The sequence below is a fragment of the Schistocerca serialis genome, chromosome 5 (genome assembly GCF_023864345.2).
Source record: "Schistocerca serialis cubense isolate TAMUIC-IGC-003099 chromosome 5, iqSchSeri2.2, whole genome shotgun sequence".
In the NCBI taxonomy this organism is placed as follows: Eukaryota; Metazoa; Arthropoda; class Insecta; order Orthoptera; family Acrididae; genus Schistocerca; species Schistocerca serialis.
Window position 1 is genome coordinate 575,679,447 of NC_064642.1, and position 27,465 is coordinate 575,706,911.

Genomic DNA, 27,465 nt, shown 5'->3' on the forward strand with positions numbered 1-27,465 from the left:
ACTTCGTAAACAAAATGGACTGAATTCCCTAGAAACTCAAGCCCATTATCCAGGCGAATACAACAGGTTATCACGTTGTCTTGAGTAAGTGATTTTAAGTACTCACAAAAAGTTCAAACAGCTTGCATGTTCTTCGATTTTTCGTAGTGGATTATTATAGACCAGTCTATGAATTTTTTCCTCTAAGCTAAATGAAGCTGTGAATGACCCATACTGTTCCTTTTTCTTTCATGTCACTAAAGCTGATATTCAAGCTTGACTAGAGATACCAGCTGCAAAATGATGTGGGATGCAGTAATAATTCAGACATGAAGGGACTTGCACAGGATAGAATAGCTTACAGATCTCCATGAAAAAAGTCTTCTGGTTGGAGACCACAACAGCAACATTACTAATGAGCCTCTATTTGCGACATTAGTGCTTCCAATCCAGGGATAAGGTTGCTTGAGTTTATAAGTTCACATAACGCTATAAATTAATATTGGCTGGATAGAATGTAAATAGGCTCGTCGAACGCAGGGGCTGTAAATGAAAGGTCTGTGCGAATATTTTACATTTCGTATGAGGGAACAAAACACGCATTCTCGTATCAGACTGAACAACAAAAAAGATTGTGTGAGTGCCTCAATACTGTTGAAACAAAGACAAATGTTTTTAGACGCAATTGAAATAATGGCATTAGCTGCCAGTGAGTATTGAGGAAAGTTGAAAATATGTGCTGAAAAGAACAAACACCACATTTATATTTAAGGTGGAGACGACTATGTGATCACTTCAGTGCGAATGCACACCACTCTCGAACTCTTGGGAATCGAAGAAATGTCGCGAGTAATGAGTATAATAGCAAAGGGCACTACATGAGTTGTGCGGGAATTTGAGTCTAACAGGAGGTGTCGTCCGTGTGGGAACACTCGTCACTTGTGTGGAGGGCACATTGGTCAGTATATGTGCCAAGTACGCAGGAGACGTGGGATCGCATCCCGATACGGCACAAATTTTTACATTTCCCCATTGAGTATTAAGTCTATATCCACTGGCAGTTATTGTCATTAATTCACTTATGTCTTAATTCATAGTGGCTGCAGGATGAAAATGGTACCTGTTTTTTCGAACGTGTCCAAAATAACGGACGCCACAGTTACAAATGTTTCTTTCTGTTGCGAGATGCTGCTCTACCTCAGAACTGTTTCCTGTTTCCGAGACTCTAGAGAGTGTTAACAGCACGTGAGGGGAGTGACGTACATGTAATGAACAACGGAGACCCCAGACTAAAAGCGTGTAGCAATATTTTACTTCCTGTTGACTAGTCTAGGAAAGTCTTTCACGAGACATCGAAGTGTTGGGAAGCCAGTCGCGTTCATTTAGTTACTTCTACGTCTGTCCGTGTTTCCCCATACAAAATAACGTGATGGGTTCTCCCTGCCAAGAAATCCTCTGTCCAGTCACACATGATCAGGACTACTGCATCTGTCTGATAGCTTTGATACATAGCTTTCAAATGTCGTGTGAAAAAAACATGAGTTTTGTTTCGTATAACCAACGTGTACGGAATCCATGTTGTTTGGCATGGAGGAGGTATTTTTGTTTGAGGTACCTCATGACATTTGAGCTCAGAACATTTTCTAAGCTGCTGCTGCTGATAGATGTCAGAAATATTTGATGGTAATTTTGTGATCACTTAAGCTGCCCTTCTTTTACAAGGATGTAAAGTCTACTTTCGTCCAGTTATTAGTGACTGTTTCTTGTTAAAGTGATATACGGTGCATTATGGTTTGTAAAGGGGTTAACTCAGCTACAGATTTCGTTTGACAGGAATTCCAACGCACTCGGTGTTCCTTTCTTTATTCTAGCAATTTAAGCTATTTCTTAACGCCCCTGACACTAATAGCTGTATCACTCATCTATTTTGGAGCAGCTTACCAAGTCAAGCTAAAATTTTCCGAGTCCGAAAAGTCTAAGATTAAATAAATGTGGCTTGAAGTCATGAACGTTCTGCAAAGAAATTTGGAAATTTGTGGTAAGTTCCTATGGGATCAAACGGATGAGGTCAAACACGACTTAACCTAACTAAGTTACGCAAAGTACAACACACACACCCATGTCCGGGAGAGGACTCGAGCCTCCGACGAGGAGAGCCGCGCGGACAATGGCAAAGCGCCTGAGACCGCGCGGTTACCCCGGTCGGCTGTCCCGCGAAGACCCGTTTAGGGACTAGAGTTCGTGAAAGCAATACTAGCGCTGAATTTATTAGCAGAACCGACTGATGTGTATATGTTACTAATAATATCAAATAATGTGATCATTACCTACAATCTGACTTCCGTACAAATTCAGAGAAGTAATGCGATGATTGTAAATAAATATTGTAAAATGATTTCTCTTTCATGATTCATGGTAACAACAGCCTAGAAATTATCTTTTGCATCTCATTATATCGAAAACTTACATATTTTGTGAAAGTTCGTTGTTCTCTTTGAAATGAAAATATGTTTAAAATTATTTGACTTATTTCACATCCAGGAGGACTGTTTCACTTGGGACCTTTAGAAAGTAGTTAAGCATATATGTTATTAATTGTAAATGTTTATTGTGTGTTCTTGTTTTATGAACTGTTCTACATCCTGGAAGTTCCCCCTCACTATGGCTACGTTACATCGAGTAATACACCTAATCTAATGTTTCAAGTGACACGAGGATAAACTGGGTCAGTACTCGTTTATCTTCGTAAATAGACATTTGAAAAACAACATTTGAGTTCAGCATGACTGAGATTGCTTTGCTACTCTCACTTTCGCTGTACATGTCATCCAAGAGCTTCCATCTTTGGTGCCACTGAAACACTTATTTCAGAAGCGTATTTTATTTAGCAAATATATATATGCTAGCTTTGTTTTGCTTCCACTTTGTACTTGTCCCTGTTTCTTCAGCCACGTCTAAATTTGCTTGGCAGAGTTTCTGTAGTGAGGGAGTCTCTCCCGTCATATAGATTTACATATATTTTCTATCCCATTATCGGCGCTAATAAATTTTAAAAAACAGTGTGCACTAACCGTGCAAATACCGGAGAGCCCCTTGCAAATTTTTCGAATAAATCCAAGGTTGAAGAATTTGTAGAAAATTTATTGCGAGGAAATGATTCAGATTACAAAGCAATGGCCAACACAAAGACTCAGCAGCACACAGCTTTGCGTGGCAGTGGATCGTCTGTGTCAACAAGAAGCTTAATCAATACAGTCGTCAAACGGTTTGGTAAATATTTTATTTCATATATTTCTTCAAGCGTGTTCTAGTACACATTTTCGCTCTTCGCTGCGGATTCTGCGTAATGCCGCGATGCAGCTGACAGCATTGATCGCCTTCCTTTCCTTTCCCTTCCTTTCTCCCCCTCTCCACCTTCAATTTACATAGAATAAAAGAAGGCGGGGAGTATTGTGCTGTCAGCAGAGAATCAGTATAACAGCAGCATGGATCCCATCTGGAGAAATCATTGACATCGAACGTGGACTAGTTGTTGGATGTCAGCTGAGTAAAAAATCCATCAGTGACATTTCAAACATCCTAAAGCCACCCTAGTCGAGTGTTACTCGTGTGTGATGCCAGCTATAAAGTACGGAGGAGGTGCTGTTACGGTATGGGGATGTTTCTCGGGGGTAGGGTGTGGCCCTTTATTGGGCTTAAGAAAACGATAAGAGGGAAGACTATGAAAACATTTTATAACATTGTGTACTGCGTATCCTAGAGAAACTGTTTGGAGATGGTGGTAGTATCAGCGTAACAACGCACTCTGTCATAAAGCAGATTTTGTGGGAATCGTTTGTGAAGGATAACATTCAATGAACTACCTGTCCAGAGTCCCTACCTCCAACCAATGGAATACCTTTGTACTGCGTTAGAACCTCGACTTCGCTCCAGACCCCGCTGTCCGATGTCACTACCCTTTCTGTTTTTGACTCTTGTGAAAGAAATTCAGACAGATTATTGAAAGTGTCTCCGATAGAGTTAAAGGCGTCATAAAATCGAAGGTTCGACACACACCATTCTGTTTCCCTCTAGGTGTCCATATACTTTTGACCTGATAGTATATGATTGTACCTTGGCTGTCCTGAAGCAGTCTATATATTCAATCAGATGTTTGGAAGAACATAACGAGGCAGTTGTCGTCTTTCTGTGGCAGACACAAAGTTTACCGGCTGGTGCCGACGGAGGAGCAGCTGCAGACGCTGTCTCAGCTGCGGGAGCACCCGGCGCTCGACTTCTGGTCGCGAGCTCACCGTGCCGGCCACCCCGTGGACGTGAGGGTGCCGCCCGACGCGCACGACCACTTCCGAGCATTTCTCGATCGCCATGGAGTGCTGCACCACGTGCTCATTGATGATCTCGAGCAGTAAGTTTTCTGCTCTCTTTCACACGCTGAATGCCGCAGTTCTCTTTGATTTCGCAATTGTTCCATGTTCCATACATAGAATACATGCTGAGGCAATTACATTTGGAAATGATACACTAAAAGTAGTAGACGAATTTTACTATTTGGCAGAAAAATAGCTGATAATCTCCGAAACAGAGAGAATACGAAATGGAGACTGGCTGTAGCAAGAAAATCATTTATGGAACAGAGGAATTTCATAACGTCGAATATAAAGTTGAGTGTTAGGACGCGTTTTCTGAAGGTGTTAACATGGAGTGTAGCCTTGTACCGAAGTGAGACTTGAATGACTAAAGAAAGAAGGTGAATAGAATCTTTTGAAATATGGAAGAATGCTGAAGATTAGATGGGTACATCATGTTACTAATGAGGAGGTACTGGATAACATTAGGGGAAAATGAAATTTATGGCATAACTTGACTAAAAGGAAGGGTCGGTGAATGGGAACATGCTGAGGTATCAAGGAATCGTTAGTTTGGTAATGAAGCGTAGGAAGTACCCGAGGGATTAATACAGAAAGCAGATTCAGAAGGATACAGGCTACAATAGTTACTCAGAGATGAAGAGGCTTGCACGGGACAGAGTAGCGTTGGCAGCTGCATCAAACCAGTCTTCGGACTGAAGACCATGACAACAATAAAAAACATAGACTTTCACAGAAACTCTACTTTAAAATACGTTGTAATATATTTTAAAAATGTTGTTACGCCCAATGCATGCAGCTGTGATGAACGCAAATTATTTTCGTGCCTCTAGAACGTCACTGAGTCCACCCAACGGGCACATGCATCAAATCAAATAATTTGATACCCCTGATGATTCATGAGCAACTAAATAAAACTTAGAAAGAAAATTAATTTGCGCCGAAAATATTTTATCTACAAAAGAAGACAAATAATCTGCAATGGTGAAATGTTGCTACTAATAGTAACTACAATTAGTTTGTTGACACTGCAGGTGTTTATTGAGATAATTTACTAAACAGTTTTGGAACACAAAATGAGAGCACTAAGCCACTTCAGGCAGTGCTACTGACTTTACTTTTGAGTTGTGTCCATACCGTCAAACATTAGTATAGATAAAAGTTCTACACGTTATTTTTTCCTTTTTTTAAAAAATGCGACGTAAACTGCTACTGCCACGAATGCAGGTCCATCTCAACCAGCTTCTGAGCAGATATTGCGAAGGGAACTCCATGCATGAGAGTTTTGATTCTCATAAAAGTCATTACTGAAAGCGATACATGATGCTGCGTGTTTGCAATTCATTCAGGTTACTGAGAGCATGAACCAAAATGTTTATTTCACCAATCTGTGTGAAGAGATGTTTTCCTTTGTTGCACATATAAGATGTGGAGATATCCGTCTTCCAAAATGACAACAGCTCCATTCATAGGACTGGACGCAATAGTTAGTGGTGTGACGAACTGTTAGACGCGCCATCGCGCCTTGACTGACACGCTAAATTATTCGATATTAATCCCACACAAAATGTCTCGACCATTTGGAACAGTGGCTAAAATTAAGCAACTCCATCGCCCCAATCGATGAGCGAGATACGGCATATCCATTGAAATTGGTGTACTCTCTTCCTACCTGAACTGAGGCCATTATAGAACCTTGCGTCGGTGTTACACGGTGTTGGAGTGTGGCTCCGGCGGGTGAGTAATTTCCTGCCCGTGTGCTTGCGAGAAGTGTGGCCAACGTTACCCTATTCTCAACACAGACCCATTATGGTCAAAATTACAGCAGCCGTACCACCACGTACAGTATATCTTCAGCGACAGTGCAGAGTCAAGTGAGCTGCTATGAAAACGTTGTGGTAAACATTTAAGGGAGTAGTCGGTGTAACATCCCCGCTTACCCAGTGATATGACACTTCTGTCAGAGGCAGTGTGCTCGACTCAACTCGACGACCCGCCTATGTCCAAAGAAACAAAGAGCTGCTTGTACCTCGATGACGCAAATAATCACGCAGAGAAAATCATTTGATGAGATGGAACAAAAGATTACTGAGGTGCTTGAATGTTTGTACGAGTACCATTGCTATCAAGACAATCAAATCCCGATCTGCGCTATTGATCTTCGCAACTGGCAAGCCGCAATAAAATGATGATCTCATGTCGAGGTACGATACTGGAGCGCTGTCCCAATCCCATTTACTTGAGAGTTAATCTAGATAGAGTTTGAACCTCCCAGAAACATTGTTGCATCATCAAATCGGAGATCGGTGCTGGAAATAATATACTTTGAACGTTAAAAAACAGGACTTGTAAAGCCAAAACATCGGTTATGAAAATTATAGCTTTAACAATGAGCGAGTGCAGGAGCCCAGTGTGGTATAAAGTAACACATTCCATGAACGTTGACTGTGCTCCAAATGAAACCGGCAGATTGGCTGACTATGGCAAACCCTAATTGTGTAGAACTCGTCAACTAAACTACCTACGTCCACACAACACTCCATGATACAGAAATTTAGGCACAGTGTTATTAGATATTGTGTAGATTTCAAGGGGCGAGACACTAATTGGAGAGGCGGATAGAATCCGAGGAACAACACTAGATTCCACAAGCGGAACACCCCGCTGGACACAAACAGAGGTGGGCCACATGGAAGTCTCTTAGACAGTTTCGGAATAGAGATCATTGTGGCAACGAAACAGAATGTAGCTGGGATTTCGTTGACGGTAGAAGACTTTGCGAATGTGATGATAAACAGTTACGCATATGTACTCCGCTAACCGTTTTTCTGTGAAGTGATTATGGAAAGAGCTCATATCAGCTTAACCGCGTGCAGTTGGCGTGGCGACATTCTGAGTTACAACTGTATAATGCTGGAACATGCAGTCATTTATTAGTTTTTAGTGTATTATGAACCGTAATGTTTATGATACATCTGACGGCATTAATAATAATAATAGTATTTCCACTAGAAACTCCCACAAAAATCAATCCAGTTTCACAAGTACTAAATGAAGGGGAAAGTGCTGGACAAATTGAAGGCTAAAAAATAACAAAGCATCTGTTGAAAACAGAATTTTGCAGAAAACCTTAAATTAGTTGGTCCAAAAACCTTAAAGAAAATTACATTGTCCATGCAAAACTTTTGGAGAAACATGAAAATTCCGCATGATATGAAAACTGCAGGGATACTTCCACTACAAAAGACTGGAGACAGAACCGACGTTAATAGTTACAGAAAGAGTTCCTTTCTTGTTGTCTTGCACCAAATTCTCTCTCAATGTTTCTTGGACGGAATAAAGTAACAACTTGAATGCAGAACTGATGAATGTAAAGGAGGTCTCAGACCAAAGGGAATACGCCTATAATAAATTTCAGTTCTGAAACTAATTCTCAGACATTAAGTAGTTTCTGCCTGTGATATTTTTTTTTGAAAAAAGTTGTGATTCGGTAGACTCTAAGTCTCCTTTCCAAATTTTGAAAATTCAAGGTCTGAATCGCAAAATCACTGCAGTTATTAGTGAAAAACTAAGTAAATGGTACAAAAATTCGGAGAAGAAATTTCGGAACATATTAAAATTAAAACAGAAGTGAGGAAGGGGATGGAATCCCTCCATTTATTTTCAACTGCGTTTTAGAGAAAGAATTTTAGAAGTTTCGGAAACTAAAATCGAGATTTAAAATGGACGAACCAATCAAATCAGACCGAACTAGTATTAGGATAGGCTGCTTAGCTTTTGCAGAGGATCTATCAATTCAATTTGAGGATCTAAAAAAACAAAAACCCGTAAAGGAACAATAGAAAGATTATGTCTCCAATTATCATTTAAAGAAACAAAATTCTAAAAACTAAATACGGGAAAATCGAGAACTTTTCCCCGATTCAAATGTTTAGGTGAAATCACTGAGGAAACTTACCTGTAAAAGACTAGTTACGAAATTCGTTGCCGCAAAGCGGAAAGAGCCTTCAGACTTAAGAAACAAATCTATAACGAAAAAGTACCTCAAAATACACAAAACTCAGACATTACAACACGGGCATAAAACCAGATGACTTTATGGGACTTAAACAGTCGTTTTAAACAAAAAGAGAATCCTTAAAGAAATCCAAAAGAGATAGTGAACTGTAATACGGATAATTTTAGCTTGCAAATTACAAAGAAATAGGACTATACAGACCAAGAGTAAATAAAGCAACTGGAAGTACGGAAAAACGTATTCTAAAGTTTATGGGCATATTTAAAGAATGGACCAAAACCTGGTTAACCAGGATGCTGTTAAATTCTACGACGGTCGCAGATATAGTTGAAGTGGAAACAATGAAACGGATCGATGCGGTAAAAGTAGCACTGAAGGACGCAGGAATAATACAAGATGCTATACCAGACAAAAAAAAGTTTAGGCAAAAAATTCACGACTGGACTGCTGGTGTGCCATAAAAACGGAAAGAGGCCAATAAAATTTGGTCTGGCGAGAGGGAGAGAGCCCATTCTGATAAAATGAAGGTGATATAGGAACCAAGGAAAGCTGACACAGAACTCCTAAAATTTACATTGCTGCACCAATACATCACTTGTTTCAAACTATGTGAAACACTTCCTCATAGAATATAGTCATACTGAAATAAAAACACTTGAAAAACATACGAGCAAAGTGATCGAGGCGTACAAGAACTTTATGCAGGTCAAGATTACACTTCATTCATGTAGCAGATTCATCACTGTGTGCTACCTGCTAACTAACCGACACCAAATAACATCAGTTTCTATGTGGAAATGCTAACAACATATAGATGTCCATGAGAAAAAAAAATGGGGAAGTTTTCAAAGGACGCCCAACATGATCACACCAACGGATCTTCTACATGCATGCTACCCCAAAATGAAGAAAAATACCGCCGATTGTTTAGAGGGAAAAACAATATTTTACATGTTCTCAAAAACAGACAGGAGTGGAGAAAATTTCCAGTTGTGTATAACTACGCAACACCACAAACTACAACAGTTTAACAGTTATGAGAAATGTGTATTCTTTCTCAAAACAACAGTAATGTGAGTTCTATGCAGGTGTCACCTAAGAATTTACTCAATTGACAATTTCTTACAGATCCCGGTATTACAGACGTAAATGGGAATATTTGTAGAGTACAAACTATTTATAAAATGAGTTTTGTTATTTGATACGTTCTGGTATGTGATGTTAAATCACATCAGGTTAAATAAATAAATGTCAAAGTTTTGAAAAAAAAAGAAAAATAAGGGCACAAACATGAACACTACTATTACTACTGCTACTACTACTAATACTACTACTAGTTATTATTATTATTATTATTGAGATAACGATACATTCTGTTATAAATAGAGTAGTTTCTATGGTTTACAAATAATATCATTGTCAATTTACAGGATCTTTGAGAAGGAGCGAAATATGACGCTGGTGAAATCCATCCCTAAAACCCCCGAGAGTCGCATCTCATTCACCGAGTACCAGCGCTATGATGAAGTGAGTATCGCCCGAGCTGAAAATATTTTGGTTGGCTCCCTACGACAGCCGAAAATGAAATCTACTTGAATTTTTTTGGAACTCAGTGCTTTACTATACTATCTTATGAATTGGAAACAGTTACCTAAAAAAATCTGGAAAATCGCTTGACATTTCTTTTGTAATTGTATGTTAACTATCCTGAACAATTTTCTTGGACCTGCTAAAGGATCGGATATAAATTTTACCGGAACGATGCTATATCTCATTTTATACGGATGAATTACAACGAAAGATTAGGAGATCTCACAAAGCGAGGCATTTAAGATGATAATCTATAGTATGGAGGTGGTATGTGAAGCGTTCCAGCATAGTTACAATGCTTGCCAATCGTCTTTTCACCGTTAAAGCAAGGCACTGATTCATGGTATAGATGTTTCCATGTCGTAAACGTTGCCACGTCATGATAAAGAGTGGAACAGCATTATATACAAGATGACACTGATAATGACACTAAGTATATGGAAACTGGTCATGCGAATTAATAAATTTAAACCTACTACTAGTGACCTCATAACGATGTGACATCTTTGTAAGTTGTGACACGCCTACCACACAAATGCATATTTCGTCGTTCGCTGAAGCAGACGTCACGTCGACCCACGTCAGTCAGGGGGGGGGGGGGGCAGTACATTAACTCCCATTAGAAGCACCATAAAAGTTTGCATGTGATCTTAGTCGAATGCGGTGGAAGACTATGCTTATTGTGGAGGACAGAACCATTTTCAGAAACTCCTATACGACACTATAATAGGCATCCTTCACTGTCATTCCACTCGCGTCAACATCAGCTTGTGGTAAGTACTTGTGATTCTAGAAATAAATATCTATTGTACAGTGTTTTGATACTACGAACGAGTGTTTCTTCTTATTCTTCTGGTTCGTGCCTCATAATGATGTGACATTATTCCTTTCTCATATCGCTGCGTGAGGTGTTTGAGACGTCAATCGTTTTGTGCCGCACTTGGAAGATGGTTGAATTAATAGCTGACTTCCTCTTGAAAGAGATGTCGAAAAGGTTACTACCTAAACTAAGCTGTCAGGATCACTCTCATACGCGCGCGCGCGCGCGCACACACACACACACACACACACACACACATGCCGTACGTCATTCGTTGTTAGTTGTCATGGACATGCCCGGTCGACCTTATCGTTGCTCGCTAATTGATGCTAATCCTGCCTCTATCGAAATCTAGCAAGTGAAGTAGCGCAGTGGTCAACAAACTGGACTCGAATTCTGGAGGATGATGATTCAGATCCCCGGCTGGCCATTTTGATTTAGATTTCCGTGAATTCCCTAAATCGCTTAATGCAAATGCCGGGATAGTTCCTTTGAAGGGACACGGCCGACTTCCTTTCCAATCCTTCCTCGACCTGAGGTTGTGATCCATCAATAACGACTACAATGCCGACGGGACATTAAACAGTAATCTTCACTATTTCTATCGAACTCTGCGCAATAGAACGCAAGCCTCTCTCTGTTGTCTGAATTCGTGCCGTATTCCCTAGCAGTCTGACAACAGCAATCTGCAGGAGAGAAGTTCTTTACACACAACTAACTGAATACTTTTCGTATTTCTTCTATGCGTTGTATAACCGTGAGCTCAGCCTCCTTGCGGTTTATAGAACAAGCATCTGACTCGAAATTGAGGCGTGTAACAAACATGATACAGCGAATTCTCTCTCACTTTTTAAACGGCGTTGTACCAACAAATGAAATAGAATAAAGTCAGATTCAGTGACATTTGTTCCTCATTTAAAGGATCAGACTGTTTATCGGGTCTAGTGTAACTCCTTATTCGACTTACTTAAAAATATCAGGGCTCGCTACACATTCTCACGCAGATTCTGGCGAAGAACAACAAATCTGAATATTTTCGTTTACTTTCAAACTGCAGATATGCAGGGTGCTCGAATGAAAGTGTAATAATAATAACAATAATAATAATAATCAATTTTACATAACCATTTCACACTGCTGGATAAAGCCGCCTCCGAAAATTCTCCATACATTTGTATGCATCATTCTTGATCCTGTAAGTTTTTTAATGTCATCTACAGAACATGCGTTAGGTTGTTGTTTCAGACATTATCTATCTCTCAAAAACTCTGTTAGAAGTTCCTTGGTCCGTCCAGTATCCTGGCTACATGTTCCTCCCAGCCCCATTTAATTTTTGTTACGGTTATAATTAGGGCTTCTACTCCAGTCCATCTACCCTAGTCTCATCTCAACAATCCTTCTAACTCCATCTCAATGACTTCATCAGCTGAGTAACAAGTGATACCTTCCCATCACCCTTGAAAAACTCCAGGCATTACTTATAGTAAAATTCGTCAGAATATTTCTCCGCAGCCACATTTACCTAACAAATGAGAACCGTCTTATCCACATAACTAAAACCTCAAAATTTCTTGGACTAACTTTCATTTTCAAACTCTTCATGTTATTTTTCAATTACAGTTCCTTTTAGACCATAAACTCATATCGTAGCTTGCCGTAACTGTAGTCCAAGCTGCAAGTGTCGAATAGTGTTGTTGTTTAGACCTCTACAATTATTGTGTGCATTTCTCTTGTGCTGCACTCCATTAAACCAGAATTACTAGGCTATATCGGTACACTTGGAAAGTGTCGGTTGCTTTTGAACTTCCTTGAGGATTGAAACTGATTTTGATTTTACTGCAATCTTTGGTGTCTGACCACAGACAGGCAAGGAAATTTAAATAAACTATTCTTATTGATCATTATTTACCAATGAATTCGCATTATATGACATTTTACAAAGAAATTTAAGCTTGAGACTTAACTATGGTCCGAAATTCCTATCTACAGGTTGTTCATGTTAAATTATTTTGCCCTACTATTATGGTATTTAAATATCTGAAATTAAAATAGCTCTGTTTAATACTAATTCCAGGTATAGTGGAGTAAATAATGGACAATAAACAGCGATAGAGAATAAGTGGGTGGCCAGATCGCCCTTGTCCCCAGATACAGTTCAAAATTAAAGATTTTGTAATTGTCAAATATGAGGACGAAGCCTGGGCGGGTAGAATCATTAAAATTTGCAAAACCATGGCACAAGTGAGTTGCATGGGGAGAAGTGGGAAACTTTGGATTTGGTTTAATAATTAATTTCTATTTTAATAATACTTTAAATAAAGACTTGGAATAGTAGTAATGTACCGTTCCCTTCATTAGCACTTGAGAAGCAAAAGAAGTAATTTGAATGTCGTATAGACACAGTCCACTCACATTAATGTGAGCACCGCTTACAATAACCACTCAGACGGCAGGCGGTAGCACTACAAGTGGAAGGCACATAAAGCGTGCTGGGGGATGCGGTAAACAGTGAAAACTGCATAATGCGGAAACGGAGAGATTTATCTGACGTCGTAAAAGGCGTCTCCATTGGTTTTCGGGATAAGGTTGAAGCATTTCCGAAACGGCTAAGTTTGTAAACTGATCGCTTGCCACCGCGGTTAAAGTATACAGTGCATGGTAAAATGGCGATATCCAAAATTGGCACCGAAGCAACTGTTGCGCACCATACGCCATAAATGAGAGAAATGAACAACTGCGGAGATGCGAATAGACGTAGAACTGTAGAACAACTGACCGTCCAGGTCAACCAAGGGACAACCAACCGTGTCTCCTGAACGACCGTTTAGCGGACAACTGTTTGTTGCAACCATGCTGATTGTTGTTCATCTGCGACGAAGGCTAGATTTTGCACAACAATACTGCAACTGTATGTCCACTGTATGGCGACAGGTAGCCTTTCAGATGAATCAGGTTTTACGCTCAATCGAACAATGCTCGTTGGCGTATACGGCGTGAAACTTCTGAAACCAAAATCGCTGCAACAGTCGTCGGGAGGGTCTCGGGAATGATTTCGTGGCATTCCATGGGTTGTCTCGTCGTCCTGGAGGGTATAATAAATCACCCTTGGTGACCATGTCCACCCCTGCAGGCATTTTATTTTTCTTCAGCACGATGGCATTTACCAGTAGGACAATAACACGTGCCTGTAGTGTACTTGCGTGATTCGGAGAGCAACAGCATGAGTTTCCTGTACTCCCCTGGCCGCGAAAGTCCTCTTATTTAAACGCAATCGAGAATCTGTGAGGCCTCTCGGGCTGTTCGAGCTGTAAATCCTCAACCGGCACTGGAGTCAGCATCGCTCCGCACCCAAGTCCATATCTTCCAGAAAGTAACAGATTTTCCTGCTCGTTTTGCGGTGGTCCGTGCTGCAAAACCTTGTTATTCAAGCTATTGACTGGTGGTCTTATCAGTGTTATTGGATATTGCATATTCTCTGCAGACAAAGTGAAAAATACCCTGTAAAATGGATCATAGTTACGAGGAATGACGGTACCTAAAATCCACCCTCTCATCATATCATAACCAACATACTTACTCGGAATTAAGGTTCCAACTCAATATATCCTACCAAATGTCCCATACATCTTCTAGCACCTGCATCCCACCTATCAGTTACTTCTCATGTAGCCGTTCCATTTCCTTTCCCATATAAAATCTTCTCCAATACTTCCCACATTCATATCCCTAACCACAGTTACCAGGAGCCCTCACAGTATCGCCCATAGTGAAGGGACCGAGAGGTGGCACTGTGGTTAGCACATTCTACGCATTTTGGAGGACGACGATTCAAATCAGCGTCCAGCTATCCAGATCTGGATTATCAGTGAGTTGCCTTAACCGCTGCAGGTCAATTCCAGTTCGCTTGAAAGAGTACGACCGGTTCTTTTCCTATCCTTGAAACAATCAGAATTAGTTCTCCATCAACTATGACCTCACTGTCGATGGCACATTCTAATGTTCTTCACTTCCTTCACAATGAAGATAACAGTCCTTCACCATCATCCTGTGGGGTCTGCTGGTTAATCGGAGGTGGCATGTTAATTTTAAGGATGGCTGGATGCCCTTCCTGTCGTCACCCCGAACCTCCCGGGGAGGAAGTAGCGTACCCCAACGGTCTGCGGCTATTTTAATCCACGGAATAGTGCAAGTGTGTTCGTATGTCTGTGAGCCATGTAACTGGGGCTGAACGTGGGGACCAGCCCAGTATTCGCCTAATGGGATGTGGAAAACCGCCTGAAAACACATCCAGTCTGGCTGGCGAACCGGCCCTCGTTGTTAATCCGCTGGGCGGATTCGATCTGGGGCCGGCGCGCTTACCTGAGTTCAGGAAGCAGCTCGTTAGCGCTCTTGGATACCCTGGCAGGTCGATTTTATATACTAATAGTGTAAATTCTACAGAAAAATTGGGGGATTGTAAACAGAACGACCTCAGGAGGGGCAACGTAACTCTTAATTAATAATAACAAAAACACAGTAACTGACTGCTTTCAAATTTCAAACACATCATATTTCTGAAAACTTTGTTTAGTTTTTCCAAGCTCAGTTAGGCGATATTACAATTCTGCTTATTTATTTTGCTGTCAGTCCCGTCGTTGTATTCAATAACACTACATACAAAAACACATTACCTGGTTCTTTGTCAAAATTATTAATTTTTATGTATTAATTGCATGTTAGTCTTATTAGTAATGATGTATATAAGCATTTTGTAGCCAACCCATGCCTATTCCCCATAGGCAGATGCGCTAACGCTTATGCCCAGTGGCTCTGCACAACTGCACAGACTACGATAGAACGCCTCTCTCCTCAATCCAAACTCACATTCATGCATCAGGCCGACTAGTATTCCCTCTAATGCAATGCTGTTCTGGTTTAGGGGGAATACCAAGTGGGCTGAGGCGTGAATGGGAGTCGTGCTGGGGTAGTTTGTGCAGCTGTGCAGAGCCAGGGTGGTGTAGTGGTCACTGCATCCGACTAATGAGCAGGGGGTTCGAATTCCAGCCTTGGTACAAATTTTCATTTGTCACTTCAGTCTCCACATACAGGGCATAGATGTTTGAGACTTGGAATGGTCTGTGGAGCCATAAGGCTTCGTTTGATAAAAACTACTGTGTCTGGGTTTCAGACAGTATCTTCCGTTTTGTCTGATGCTGAGTGGCTATTCCAATACAATTGGGGAGCATCTGCTCTGCTGTTCGGGTTTAGAGGGAAAACCAAATGGGCTAAGCATAGTGGCATAATGTTTTGCACATCTACAGGAGACTAGGGTTCGAATCCTGGCCTTGTTATAAATTTCATTCGTCGCTTCAGTCTGCATATGTACAGGGTGATTATAGTTAAAGTTAAACTTTAAAACCGCTGTAGAAATAACACCACTGTTGAGAATGACGTCAAATTGCAACGGAATATTATCGGATAAGGGGGAAAACGAATGGCAGAAGAAAAATAAATAGTTGCAAAATGTAGCTATTGATGGCTCTCTAAGCATCATAATTTAATAGTGGTTGACTACAAATGACAATTTCATCATACAACAATGCCTAAGGTGTACGTTTGACGTTAAACAAACCGTAATACTCAGTGTGGGTGTACAGGTGTGATACTGTTAGTTACGTAAGCCCATCCACCACGGCAAGGTCATATCAAATCGGATGGGGAAAATAGGTTTTTAATTGTCCTGAATCCAAATTTCTTGTGACTGGCGCAAAACATGTTTAGTATGCTGTCCACCGTTTTCTGCGACAAGTTAAAATTGAGAAACAGCATGTTCCACAACTGATAGAAGTGTTTCCGGGGACACGTTCAGAATGTGTTACGCAGTGTGTGACTTCAGTGCAGCTACGTTTGCAATCGGAGCACTGAACACAACATCTTTCAGATGGCCCCACAACCAGAAGGCACACGGATTGAGATCAGGTGATCGGGACGACCAGGATGTAGGGAAATGACGGCTGATAATTCTAGCATTTCCGAAATGGTGCTTCAGCAGCTGCTTAACTGAATTCGCAATGTGTGGAGATGCGCCGTCTTGCATAAAAATGATCCCGTCCACACACCCACGCTGTTAGAGAGATGGGATAATGTGTTTGCGAAAAAAATACTCATAGCGCTTACCAGTGACGGTACAGGTAACAGGACCTGAAGCACCTGTTTCTTCGAAAAAATATGGTCCTATGATAAATGCTGCCGTAAACCCGCACTACACAGTGACCTTTTCAGGATGAAGTGGTACTGGTTGATTTGCTTGTGGATTTTCCGTTGCTCATATTCGACAATTCTGTGTATTGACATATCCTGACAGATGGAAGTGCCGACAAAATCTTCCACGGCCAATCATTGTCCACTTCCATGTTAGCAAGAAATTCTAAAGCAAAGGTCCCTCTTGCTGGGAGGTCAACAGGAAGCAACTCATGCACATGGGTAATTTTGAATCGATAGCAAAGAGGGATGTCTCGTAGGATTTTACGCACCGTGCTCACGGGTCTGTTCAATGTTCAGGCAGTTCTCCGTGCACTACACGTTTGCACAGCACCACTCGTTTCCTACTGTATTGCTGTGGCCACTGCTTCCACTGACGCTGAACCAATTCGTGTCCTCCCTCTACTTGGTTGCACATCAAAAGAACCCGTCTTTTCGAATTTCCGAATCATGTTCTCCAAACCTACAGCAGTCATCGGACCAACGCCTTTTTTAAAACCCTTCAGTGTCCGGAACTTCTGCAGAGCGACGTGTGCACAGTCATCATTCTTGTAGTACAGCTTTACAAGTGAAATCCTGCATTGAGATAGTGATGGCGAACGTCGCAGACGCGAAAGGACGAAAAGCCGCGTACCCGGCGTGTTTGTACCAAGTTCAGTGGGTCGCGCGGATGACAGGTGTTTTTATTAATGTATTCTGACACATACAGCGCCATCCATTGATCAATTTTCACACTATTTTTTTCTTCTGTCATATGCTTATCCTCCTTTCCCGATAATATTCCGTTGCAGTTTGACGTCATTCTGACCAGTGGTGAAATTTCTACAGCGTTTTGAAAGTTTGACTTTAATTATAATCACCCTGTACATCATAGATGTTTCACACTTGGAAAGGACGCTGGAGCGATGTAGTTTCACTTCATTACCAACTATTTTCATGCTTAATTCCGCACTTGATCAATGAAATTTGTCCATTCTGCAAAAAACATATATAATAAAAATTGGACATTGTTGATTCTTTGCAGTAATTAATGCTCCAGTAATCCACAATAACACGAATATCATATTTATAGCAAAACATATACTGACAAAAGTAAATGCACCATTTGCGACGAAACTGCTAATGTTCCACATCCGACTTTGTCGCTCAAGTCGCTAAGTTGCTGTGATCGTCTGAGAGGCTACTGAACAGGATCCAGATTTAAGGAGACGTTTTCACCGTAAGTATTTACTGGGAAAAGTAGGGAAGGTAGTGGCCAAAGGCTCGCAATCACACATTTTGCAGCAATGTTCTAGGTTAAATATTCAAATCATAGTGCGAGTACGTGGCACTGTTGATGGCGATCTGCCCACCCAACGGGAGAGGCTTACCCTGTCTGGGTACTTAGGACTGTTCGAAAGGAATAGGCTTCTAGCAACTTCGGGGTAAACTGTGTTCTGGCATCATGCTTCATCGTCTTCTACCATTCACTAAATAGTCGTCCACCATCTCACTGGACAAGTACTCGACATGTGGGGCTGTATGATACTGATACACACTGTGTAAGTCATAAAGGGTCATTGGGAGGCAATGCTACAAAACCTGTACTTTACTGCTGGTCACCAACGTAGGATTATCCGGATTTTCCTAATTTTGAAGCGACTCAGTATGCGCCTGGTTAACACTTGAAACTTCCCCCTTTGAATGTAAAGAAAGACTGTGCTGGTCAACTTCTCCGTTATTTGATACAGAAACAGCTGAGAAAAACTGAACGTACTCAGTTTTCTCTTTACTTATTCTGATAATTTCTAAACTGACACACAATATTTTAGCGCAACGCAATCCGACTTTCAATAATCCCTACAGAAGAATAGCCCTGACTATAACCTACACCCTTCATGAATCACTTACCTCACCAAAATCTTCGTTACTCGAACTACTGCAATACAGCCAGCACCAGTACGCCAGCTAAATAAAAGATTCTAACTACTGAAGGCACTAACTACTGATAGGCTCAAAAATGGTTCAAATGGCTCTGAGCACTATGTGACATAACATCTGAGGTCATCAGTCCCCTATAACTTAGAACTACTTAAACCTAACTAACCTAAGGACATCACACACATCCATGCCCGAGGCAGGATTCGAACCTGCGACCGTAGCAGTCGCGCGGTTCCAGACTGAAGCGCCTAGAACCGCTCGGCCACTGCGGCCGGCCTAACTACTGATAGGCATGTAGTTAGGAAATGTAAGATTTTTATAGAGAACAAACAATGTATTTGCCTTAATAGGGTTCAAAAGTCATAATATATATGTAAATTCTTGACATCTATTTTGACAAATTTCCTTTTTTCTGACGTAAACACTTCCAGATCGTCCGCTTATATTAATATCTCAAAACTCTGGCATCTCGCTTCCCACATCTACCACTGCTGGCGGCTCACCTCCAACTGCCCAACGCTACGGGTTGTTCACATCCAACTGCCCAACACTACACTAACAAATAATCCACAATGAGTCCAACCAGCCACAGACTGAACACAGCCCAGTCAGCGATTTTAATACAGAGCGCTACATGGCGTCACCAACATGAAAACCTAAACAGCCTACTTATGCATTCTGACTTGGGTTTCACAGGTTCGGCAGTACCTGTCGCAGCTGGCATCAAGCTATCCCAGTACAGTGACTGTGCAGACCATCGGACAGACGTACGAGGGTCGCCCTCTGGATATCATCCAGATATCCTCTGGAGGCGACGGCTCCAGGCCGGTCATCCTGATCGACGCGGGCATCCACGCCAGGGAGTGGATCGCGCCAGCTGCCGCCCTCTACGTCATCAACCAGCTGGTCGAGAACGCAGCCGAGAGCGCGCTCACAGACAGCGTCGACTGGCACATCATCCCCGTGCTCAACCCTGATGGATACGAGTACACCTTCACAGATGTAATGACTGGTTGAATACCTCATAATCTATCGTAGGACTGCTGCTTATCCAGAAATTACATTCTAACAAAACCTCTCCAGATGGCTCTATTTAATTATCTATTTCTTGATTTATTTTTCCCCGTCAACGCTATGGTCATAGGAATACCTGTTTTATGTTAATTGTGACCTTCGCCATAAACCCATCAAATAAAAAAATAAATCGAGGCGCTCAGAACCATAAGCGCCTACAGCACATCATCGTCGATTTTGAGATTGTAGCATGTGTGCGTGCTCCTTTCATGAGTTTATCTTATGGAAACCCCGTTTTATCTACATCTGTAGGCCCACAACGTATATATAAAACCGTTTTCAACGATTTTTCCGATATTCATTTCCATATGGGCCTAAAGCAGAAAATATAAAATCGTTCGCCTCCACTACTCAGTTGTTATCTAGGGTCGCTGTCGTAATTTATTGTCTATGTCATTTATGCAGTTGCAGTACTCCGTAATTGGAGGTAAACTATGTGATCAAATGATCCGGAGACCCCCAAAAATATACGTTTTTCATATTAGGTGCATTGTGCTGCTACCTACTGTTGGGTACTCCATATCGGCGACCTCAGTAGCCATTAGACATCGTGAGAGAGCAGGATCGGGCGTTGCACGGAACTCACGGACTTCGAAGGTGGTCAGGTGATTGGGTGTCACTTGTGTCATACGTCTGTACGCGAGATTTCCAGACTACTAAACATCCCTAGGTCGACTGTTTACGATGTGATAGTGAATTGGAAACGTGAAGGGACACGTACAGCACAAAAACGTAAAGGGCGACCTCGTCTGTTGACTGACAGAGACCGCCAACAGTTGAAGAGGGTCGTAATGTGTAAAAGGCATACATCTATCCAGACCATCCACACACGAATTACAGATTGCATCAGGATGCACTACAAGTACTATGACAGTTAGGCGGAAGGTGATAAAACTTGGATTTCATGGTCGAGCGGCTACTCATAAGCCACACATCACGCCGGTGAATGCCAAACGACGCCTCGCTTGGTGTAAGGAACGTAAACCTAGGACGACTGAAAGTGGAAAAACGTTGTGTGGAGTGATGAAGAACCACAGTACACAATGTGGCGATCCGGTGGCACGGTGTGGTATGGCGAATGCCCGGTGAACGACATCTGCCAGACTGTGTAATGCCAACAGTAAAATTCGGAGGCTGTGGTATTATGGTGTGGTCCCGTTTTTCATGGAGAGATCTTGCACGCCTTGTTGTTTTGTGTGGCAGTATCACAGCACAGGCCTACATTAATGTTTTAAGCACTTTCTTGCTTCCCACTGTTGAACAGCAATTCAGGGATGGCGATTGCATCATTCAACAAGATCGACCTCCTGTTCATAATGCTCAGCCCGTGACAGAGGTTTTACACTTCAATAACATCCCTGTAATGGACTGACCTGCACAGAGTCCTCACCCGAATGCTACAGCACACCTTTGGGATGTTTTGGAACGCCAACTTTGTGCCCTGCCTCACCAACTAACATCGATACCTCTCCTCAGTGCAGCACTCCGTGAAGAATGGGTTGCTATTCACCTAAAAACCTTCCAGCACCTGATTGAAGGTATGCCTGCGAGAGTGGAAGGTATCATCAAAGCTAAGGGTGGGCCAACACCATATTGAATTCCAGCATTACCGATGGAGGGCGTCACGAACTTGTAAGTCGTTTTCAGCCAAGTATCCGGATACTTTTGATCACATAGTGTATACTGTCAGTTTTATCTGAAACGCAAGCCACATAATGTACTTAATGAAAATGGTAGTAACAGGAACCTTGAAGTGCTGGAATAGGTCATCCTTTTGAATGCTGTGCACTTAGTATACGTTCTTAAGGTTTCGATTTCAGTTTCACATGAATTACAAAGATTACAAATGTCAAAAGACAATCACTAGCCAACATATGGAAATTTTGTGAATTAACATTAATAGTAAACATAACGCTAAATATTAATCAATATTTCGTGACGTACGAGTAAAGCGGGTACATTATTTTTTAATAGGAAGTATAGGAATTGAGAAAACGATTCAGACCTGTGGCGTATTGACCACTCGTCGCTTACGGGGTTCCTAAAGGATGCAGCACTCTCAGAACGCTATACAATAATTCAAACAAATCACATAAATAGTTTTCATTACAAATAAGAAGAAACTTTGAATTGACAACGGTGTGGCAAGCGACAGGTGGCATGCAAACATTCAAGGTCCATTGCTGTATACCAGGTCCATGCAAGCAATTGATATGGATAACACGTCACTGCTATCGCAGTGCTCTCCTAATACTGTGCCAGTCCTTTCTATTACTGTCCGGCCGAGGCTGGCAGGAGCGGCTCTTATACGCTCTTCAGTAGAGGTCATTCCTGTCGAGGCGCTGTCCTTGTCAGCGGGCTATTGGCTGACATCGTCTCACTGCCTTCTCTGTTCTTTCATTCTTCATCTTCTTGCCGTCGCTTATCATTACGATGGAGCAAGACCTATGAGACTGGTGGTCTGCCAACAAATCTGACGTCCAAAAACATCTATTTTTCTCAGAACATGGTTCAAATGGTTCAAATGGCTCTGAGCACTATGGGACTTAAAATCTATGGTCATCATTCCCCTATAACTTAGAACTACTTAAACCTAACTAACCTAAGGACTCACACAACACCCAGTCAGAACATGGTGTATGTGCTTTGGGTCCTTGTGGTTCTCAGCACCTCATTTTTTTTTTTAAGTCCGTGAAATCGTATTGGAATTTTAAGCTCTTTTCCAGTACTTACAGAAATATAATAACAAATTAAAGGTTATCCACCTTTTTGCAAGTACACGCTTTTTGTTTTTCTTCAATAGCCAACCATGTTTCAGCACAGTTGTGGCAGCCTCAATAGGTTTCTTCTTTTACTGTTCTTGAAATACATACATACAGATATTGTATAGTCTAGGGAATATGTTACATCAGATTTTGTTGTTGTATAAAGCACATATGCAGGGTGTTTCAGCACAACGGTTACAAAGATTCAGGAGATATAGAGGACACCTATACGACGGAAAATCAGATAGCAATGCATGGTCGGAATCAGGTGCAAGAGTGACGACACAAAACACATGAAAGGGAGACACTAACACTACCAGAAAATATGTTTATTATGCTTAGTACATCAATCCAAGAAATTAGAATAAAACAGACGAACAATCCTCATCAAAGAAGGTATTCGAAATTACGACGTCAGGCCGTGATGCAGGATTCACATATCCGGCGCATGGAAGACCTGATATTCTGGACAATAGCTGATGTGTCCCGAACTTCCCCAGAAGCTGGCGCGATGCGTACACCTTTTTTGTTTTTATTACTCGGTATCTGCTGCGTTAAGTGTAATAAACATGTTTTCCCACCCTGTTCTTGTCCTTCCTTTCTTGTGTGTGATTTTCCACCGTCTAGGTGTACCCTATATATCCTAAAAGTTTGTAGCCGTTGTGCTGGAACACCCTGTATACTTTACCTTTTGTTTAGATTGCATCTGCACTATGGCTTTGTACTTAAATCTCTCACAGGTCTAATTTAATAGAGATATTAGGGCATCGTCCGAATTGAATTTTCGTTTAGAATACAATCTTTAGAGACATATAGTCTGGCAAAATCGTGGCATGTCCCCCATTTTTACTCTTACCGTTTCTGTAGTTCGCTTTTCTTCAACTGTGGCTCGGTTTTATTTGTCTACAAAACATGTTTTTGTATGTGTATTTAGAATGACATAGGGACACCGGTGAGACTTTGGCGTGGAGAACTGTTTGATGTGGTTTGTTATTTGTAGATTAATCTATAACTAATAAACCACACCAAACCGTGAGCATGGTCAACACAGAGATCAGTACATTATAACGCCAACGCACAATACGAATCAATAGCGAACTTCGTACTAAGTTGGAAAGATTCGTACATTGCCGGTAGGATGTCACTCATCATTTGTTACTTATTACAATTAGTTTACTGCAAGTGTAGTAATAGTAAAGAAGATTTAATGACTCTTAGACTGCTAATAGAATTTATTACGTCAAAAAAGGTTTCTAATAATTATATTTGATATTGAACAACTAATAGTTTTATGCCTAAATGTCGAGAGGTCCCCTATGTTTAAGAATACTAAGTTACATACTCTCTGACGACGAGTTCTGTTCCATTTTTCACCGTTTCTGTTTCTCTCTTTTCCTCCCATCTCTTCAGTCGCATCCATTGCTGCCATAAGTCACACTTCAATTTCACTTGCCCAACAACAGTATCTATTATACCACTCTTCACAAATAACTATATTTGTGCTTTAGTTATTTCTGTTTTTACTACTTCTATCATAACTACTTCTAAGTAATGTAGTCCACACAAAATGTAATAAGCACTAGCGAGGAATCACTCTCTTACTTGCTTGATTTAATTGAGTTCACAGGAAATTCCAATTTTATATTGTGATTTTACTGTAAATTTATTGTACTGTGTAAGTCTCTTCAATAAAACGATTTCCAACGTCGAACTTTTGAGCACAGAACTTGATGTGTCCACCAATCGCGACAATTGACAGATATCTCCTCGGCTACTTCGCGTCATGTGCCATTAAAATGCACGTGTCATGCTTGCGATTTATTGAATGTTCTGTAACATGTACATTGCACGCATCCTTTATGGGTTTCAGGTTTCGAAACAGCAATGTATGTTCTCTGACACTGATTTTATTGTTTGTACTGCAGCGAATATTGCGAGTTTTTAATCAAAACTTACGCGCAGCACATACCAGATGTTTTGTAAATTTACTTTTATAAACATTTGTAAACTGAAACTGTTGGGTAAGACAATCATGAGGTATTTGTTGTTATCTTCTACGATCAAAGTATTATGTAAAGAAAAGCTAAATCACAAAATCCTTGTTCATCAAGTATTGAACTTCTCTGTCAGGCAGTGCAGTTTGCCTCTTTTCCTACCTATGTACCATTGCTGACATGTACATTTGGATTTCACAGGAGCGCATGTGGAGGAAGACACGGTCAAGAGCATCCATTTTGTGCACGGGGGTGGACGGCAACAGGAACTTTGATTTCCACTGGAATGGTGAGCAAACACTTAGAAACTGCATATGAATTGTTACCTTCATTGTATTAGATTCATACATGTTGAACACTAATTATACAGAAAACAGAATTTCATAACCTTCATCGTGAAATCCTGCAACGTTTCGCTTCTTGTTCGTTGAATGCGGTAAAGTTTATGGACCAGTCAGACCTCTCATATTGCGAAAACAAGATGTTTAAGCGATACACCGGATTAAAGATACTTCCAAAACACGTAATTTTTAGTACGGTTTGTCTGCTAAAATGTCGGGAAATGTGACGTGTTACCATTTCACATTGTGCTGCTTTCAGACTCATAGCCTGCTGTAGTTGTTCAAAAGAAAATGAAACTCGCAAGAACTCAGCATACAACACACTTAAAAGAAAGAAACTTGCTAATAGCGCACTTCGTCCTGCAATCGCCATTGGAAAGGAAGGAAAAAATCAGGATAAATGGAGTAGGACTCGCGCATCTAGGGCTCTGTACAAACCTAATTATGTACATAGATAGTTCGTCCATCCTGAGACGAATTTTGCTGTTATCGATATCGATACGGACAAGATGTGGATCATCGGACTTCCAAGACTTTCGAGAGTGAGAAAAAAAACAGTTTTTTCGTGTGATATAATTTCAAATGAATAGTTTTTGGACTTTTTCCTTCACTTATACTATAAAACCTTGCTTCCGGCCAAATTTTATGATTCTAGTTCAATGAAGAATACCAAACAGTTTTTGATTAGTAGGTTTGTATCAAAATATGTGACATCAACATCGTTACCTTGTGACTGTTATGACTTAGAACTCTACAATTTAAACGCCGTCAAGGGACTATAGACCTTAACATGCGACAATTTTTAACTTCATACGTCAACCCGTCCCTGAGAAAAGGCATCTTAATCGAAGGACAGACAGACAGGCGAATTAAAAAATGTTAATGTTTTCCGTGTTATATAATTCCAACTTACAAACTTCGCATTTTTTCTTTTACTAGTACTGTGAAACCTTTTATTTTCACAAGTCCGTCTTGATCATATAGATTTCTTTACACTTTATGACCAGTTTCGGCTTATCTTCAGATCGTTAAAATATTCTGATATAAATCATCGTTAAGTTAAACACGTGACATGCGACATTTTAACGATCTGAAGATGGCGATAAGCCGAAACCGGTCATAAAGTGTAAAGAAATCTATGTGATCGAGAACAACTTGTGAAAATAAATGTGCTAAAAATAAAATGATCGCGGACTCATATACAGACTTCATGTCATGAACTGATAACTTTGAAACCTTGCTTCTTCCCAAATTTTGTGATTCTAGGTCAACGGCGAGTATCATGTAGGTTTCGATGAATGAGTTTGCGAGTACCAAAATATTTGTCATGAATGGCCATATCTTTTAATAGAAGTAATTCAGAAGCTTAAGCTTCTTTACACTTTTACATCATCAAGGGACCAAAGACCTTACTATGTCACATAAATTTGAACTTAATACGTCTACCTGTTTCTGAGGAGAAGGGATAGACGGACATACATACAGTCACATTACAAACGATAATTTTTTTTTCGTTTATATAATTACAAATTTACAGTTTTCAGATTTTTTTTCCCTTTAGTTGTACTATGAAACGTTGCTTGTTAGCAAATTTCGTTGTTCTAGGTCAACGGGAAGTATCCTACATATTTTGAAGTGTGTTTGCGAGTATCAAAATTTGTGGCATAAACGGCCGTATCCTTCGACTGCATTTACTTAAAAGCTCCAATTTTTTACAATGACAATGGACCGTCGACCTTAGTATGACATAAATTTCAGCTTGATACCCCTACCCGTTCCTGAGAGGATGGGTTTTCAACAGTAGTACAAACAGATAGAGAGATGGAGAACAGAGTGATCCTATAAGGGTTCCGTTACTACCTACTGATGTTCGGAACACTAAAAATGAAGGCAACAGTTTCATACCATTACTGGCAAGAGACACCATCTGGGTAGATCGGATGCTTGGTGCAAGTCTTCCTACTTCACGCCACTTTGGAGACATGTGCGTAGATGAAAGTGAGATGGAATGATGAGAATAACACTAACATCCACGCATCGGCCGAAGAAAAATCTGCGACCCGGCCGAAAATCGAACTGGCTCATCGGGCTTGGAATCTTAAATAAATAAATGAAAATATAGCGTCCATCCTTTCCTAATGCACTTAGAATGCGAGCTGCGGACAGAAGGAACGGAAATTCTTATCAGCTGAAGGTAACGGCACATGTTTCGCTCCTTTATTTCCTGCCCCATGAACTACAAACATTATTAGGGTGGGCTAGTTTGCGTGCCCCAACTGAAGAGATAGTCGTGCGTAGATGTAACCACAAGGGAGGGGTATCTGTTCAGAGGCCAGACAAATGTGTGGTTCATGAAG

The 27,465-nt window shown here is 40.9% G+C and overlaps 1 protein-coding gene across 1 annotated transcript in view; it reads left to right on the forward strand.

Annotated features, from left to right (window-relative positions):
• The first annotated feature begins 4,284 nt into the window (after positions 1-4,284).
• Positions 4,285-27,465, forward strand: part of LOC126482104 (carboxypeptidase B-like) — a 46,499-nt gene continuing 23,318 nt past the window's right edge. Inside the window, exons 1-4 of the mRNA XM_050106079.1 lie at positions 4,285-4,384; positions 9,795-9,891; positions 19,631-19,936; positions 24,969-25,056. Of these exons, the coding sequence (XP_049962036.1) occupies positions 9,817-9,891; positions 19,631-19,936; positions 24,969-25,056 (469 nt within the window). The 5' untranslated portion in view covers positions 4,285-4,384; positions 9,795-9,816. The remainder of the gene's footprint in view (positions 4,385-9,794; positions 9,892-19,630; positions 19,937-24,968; positions 25,057-27,465) is intronic.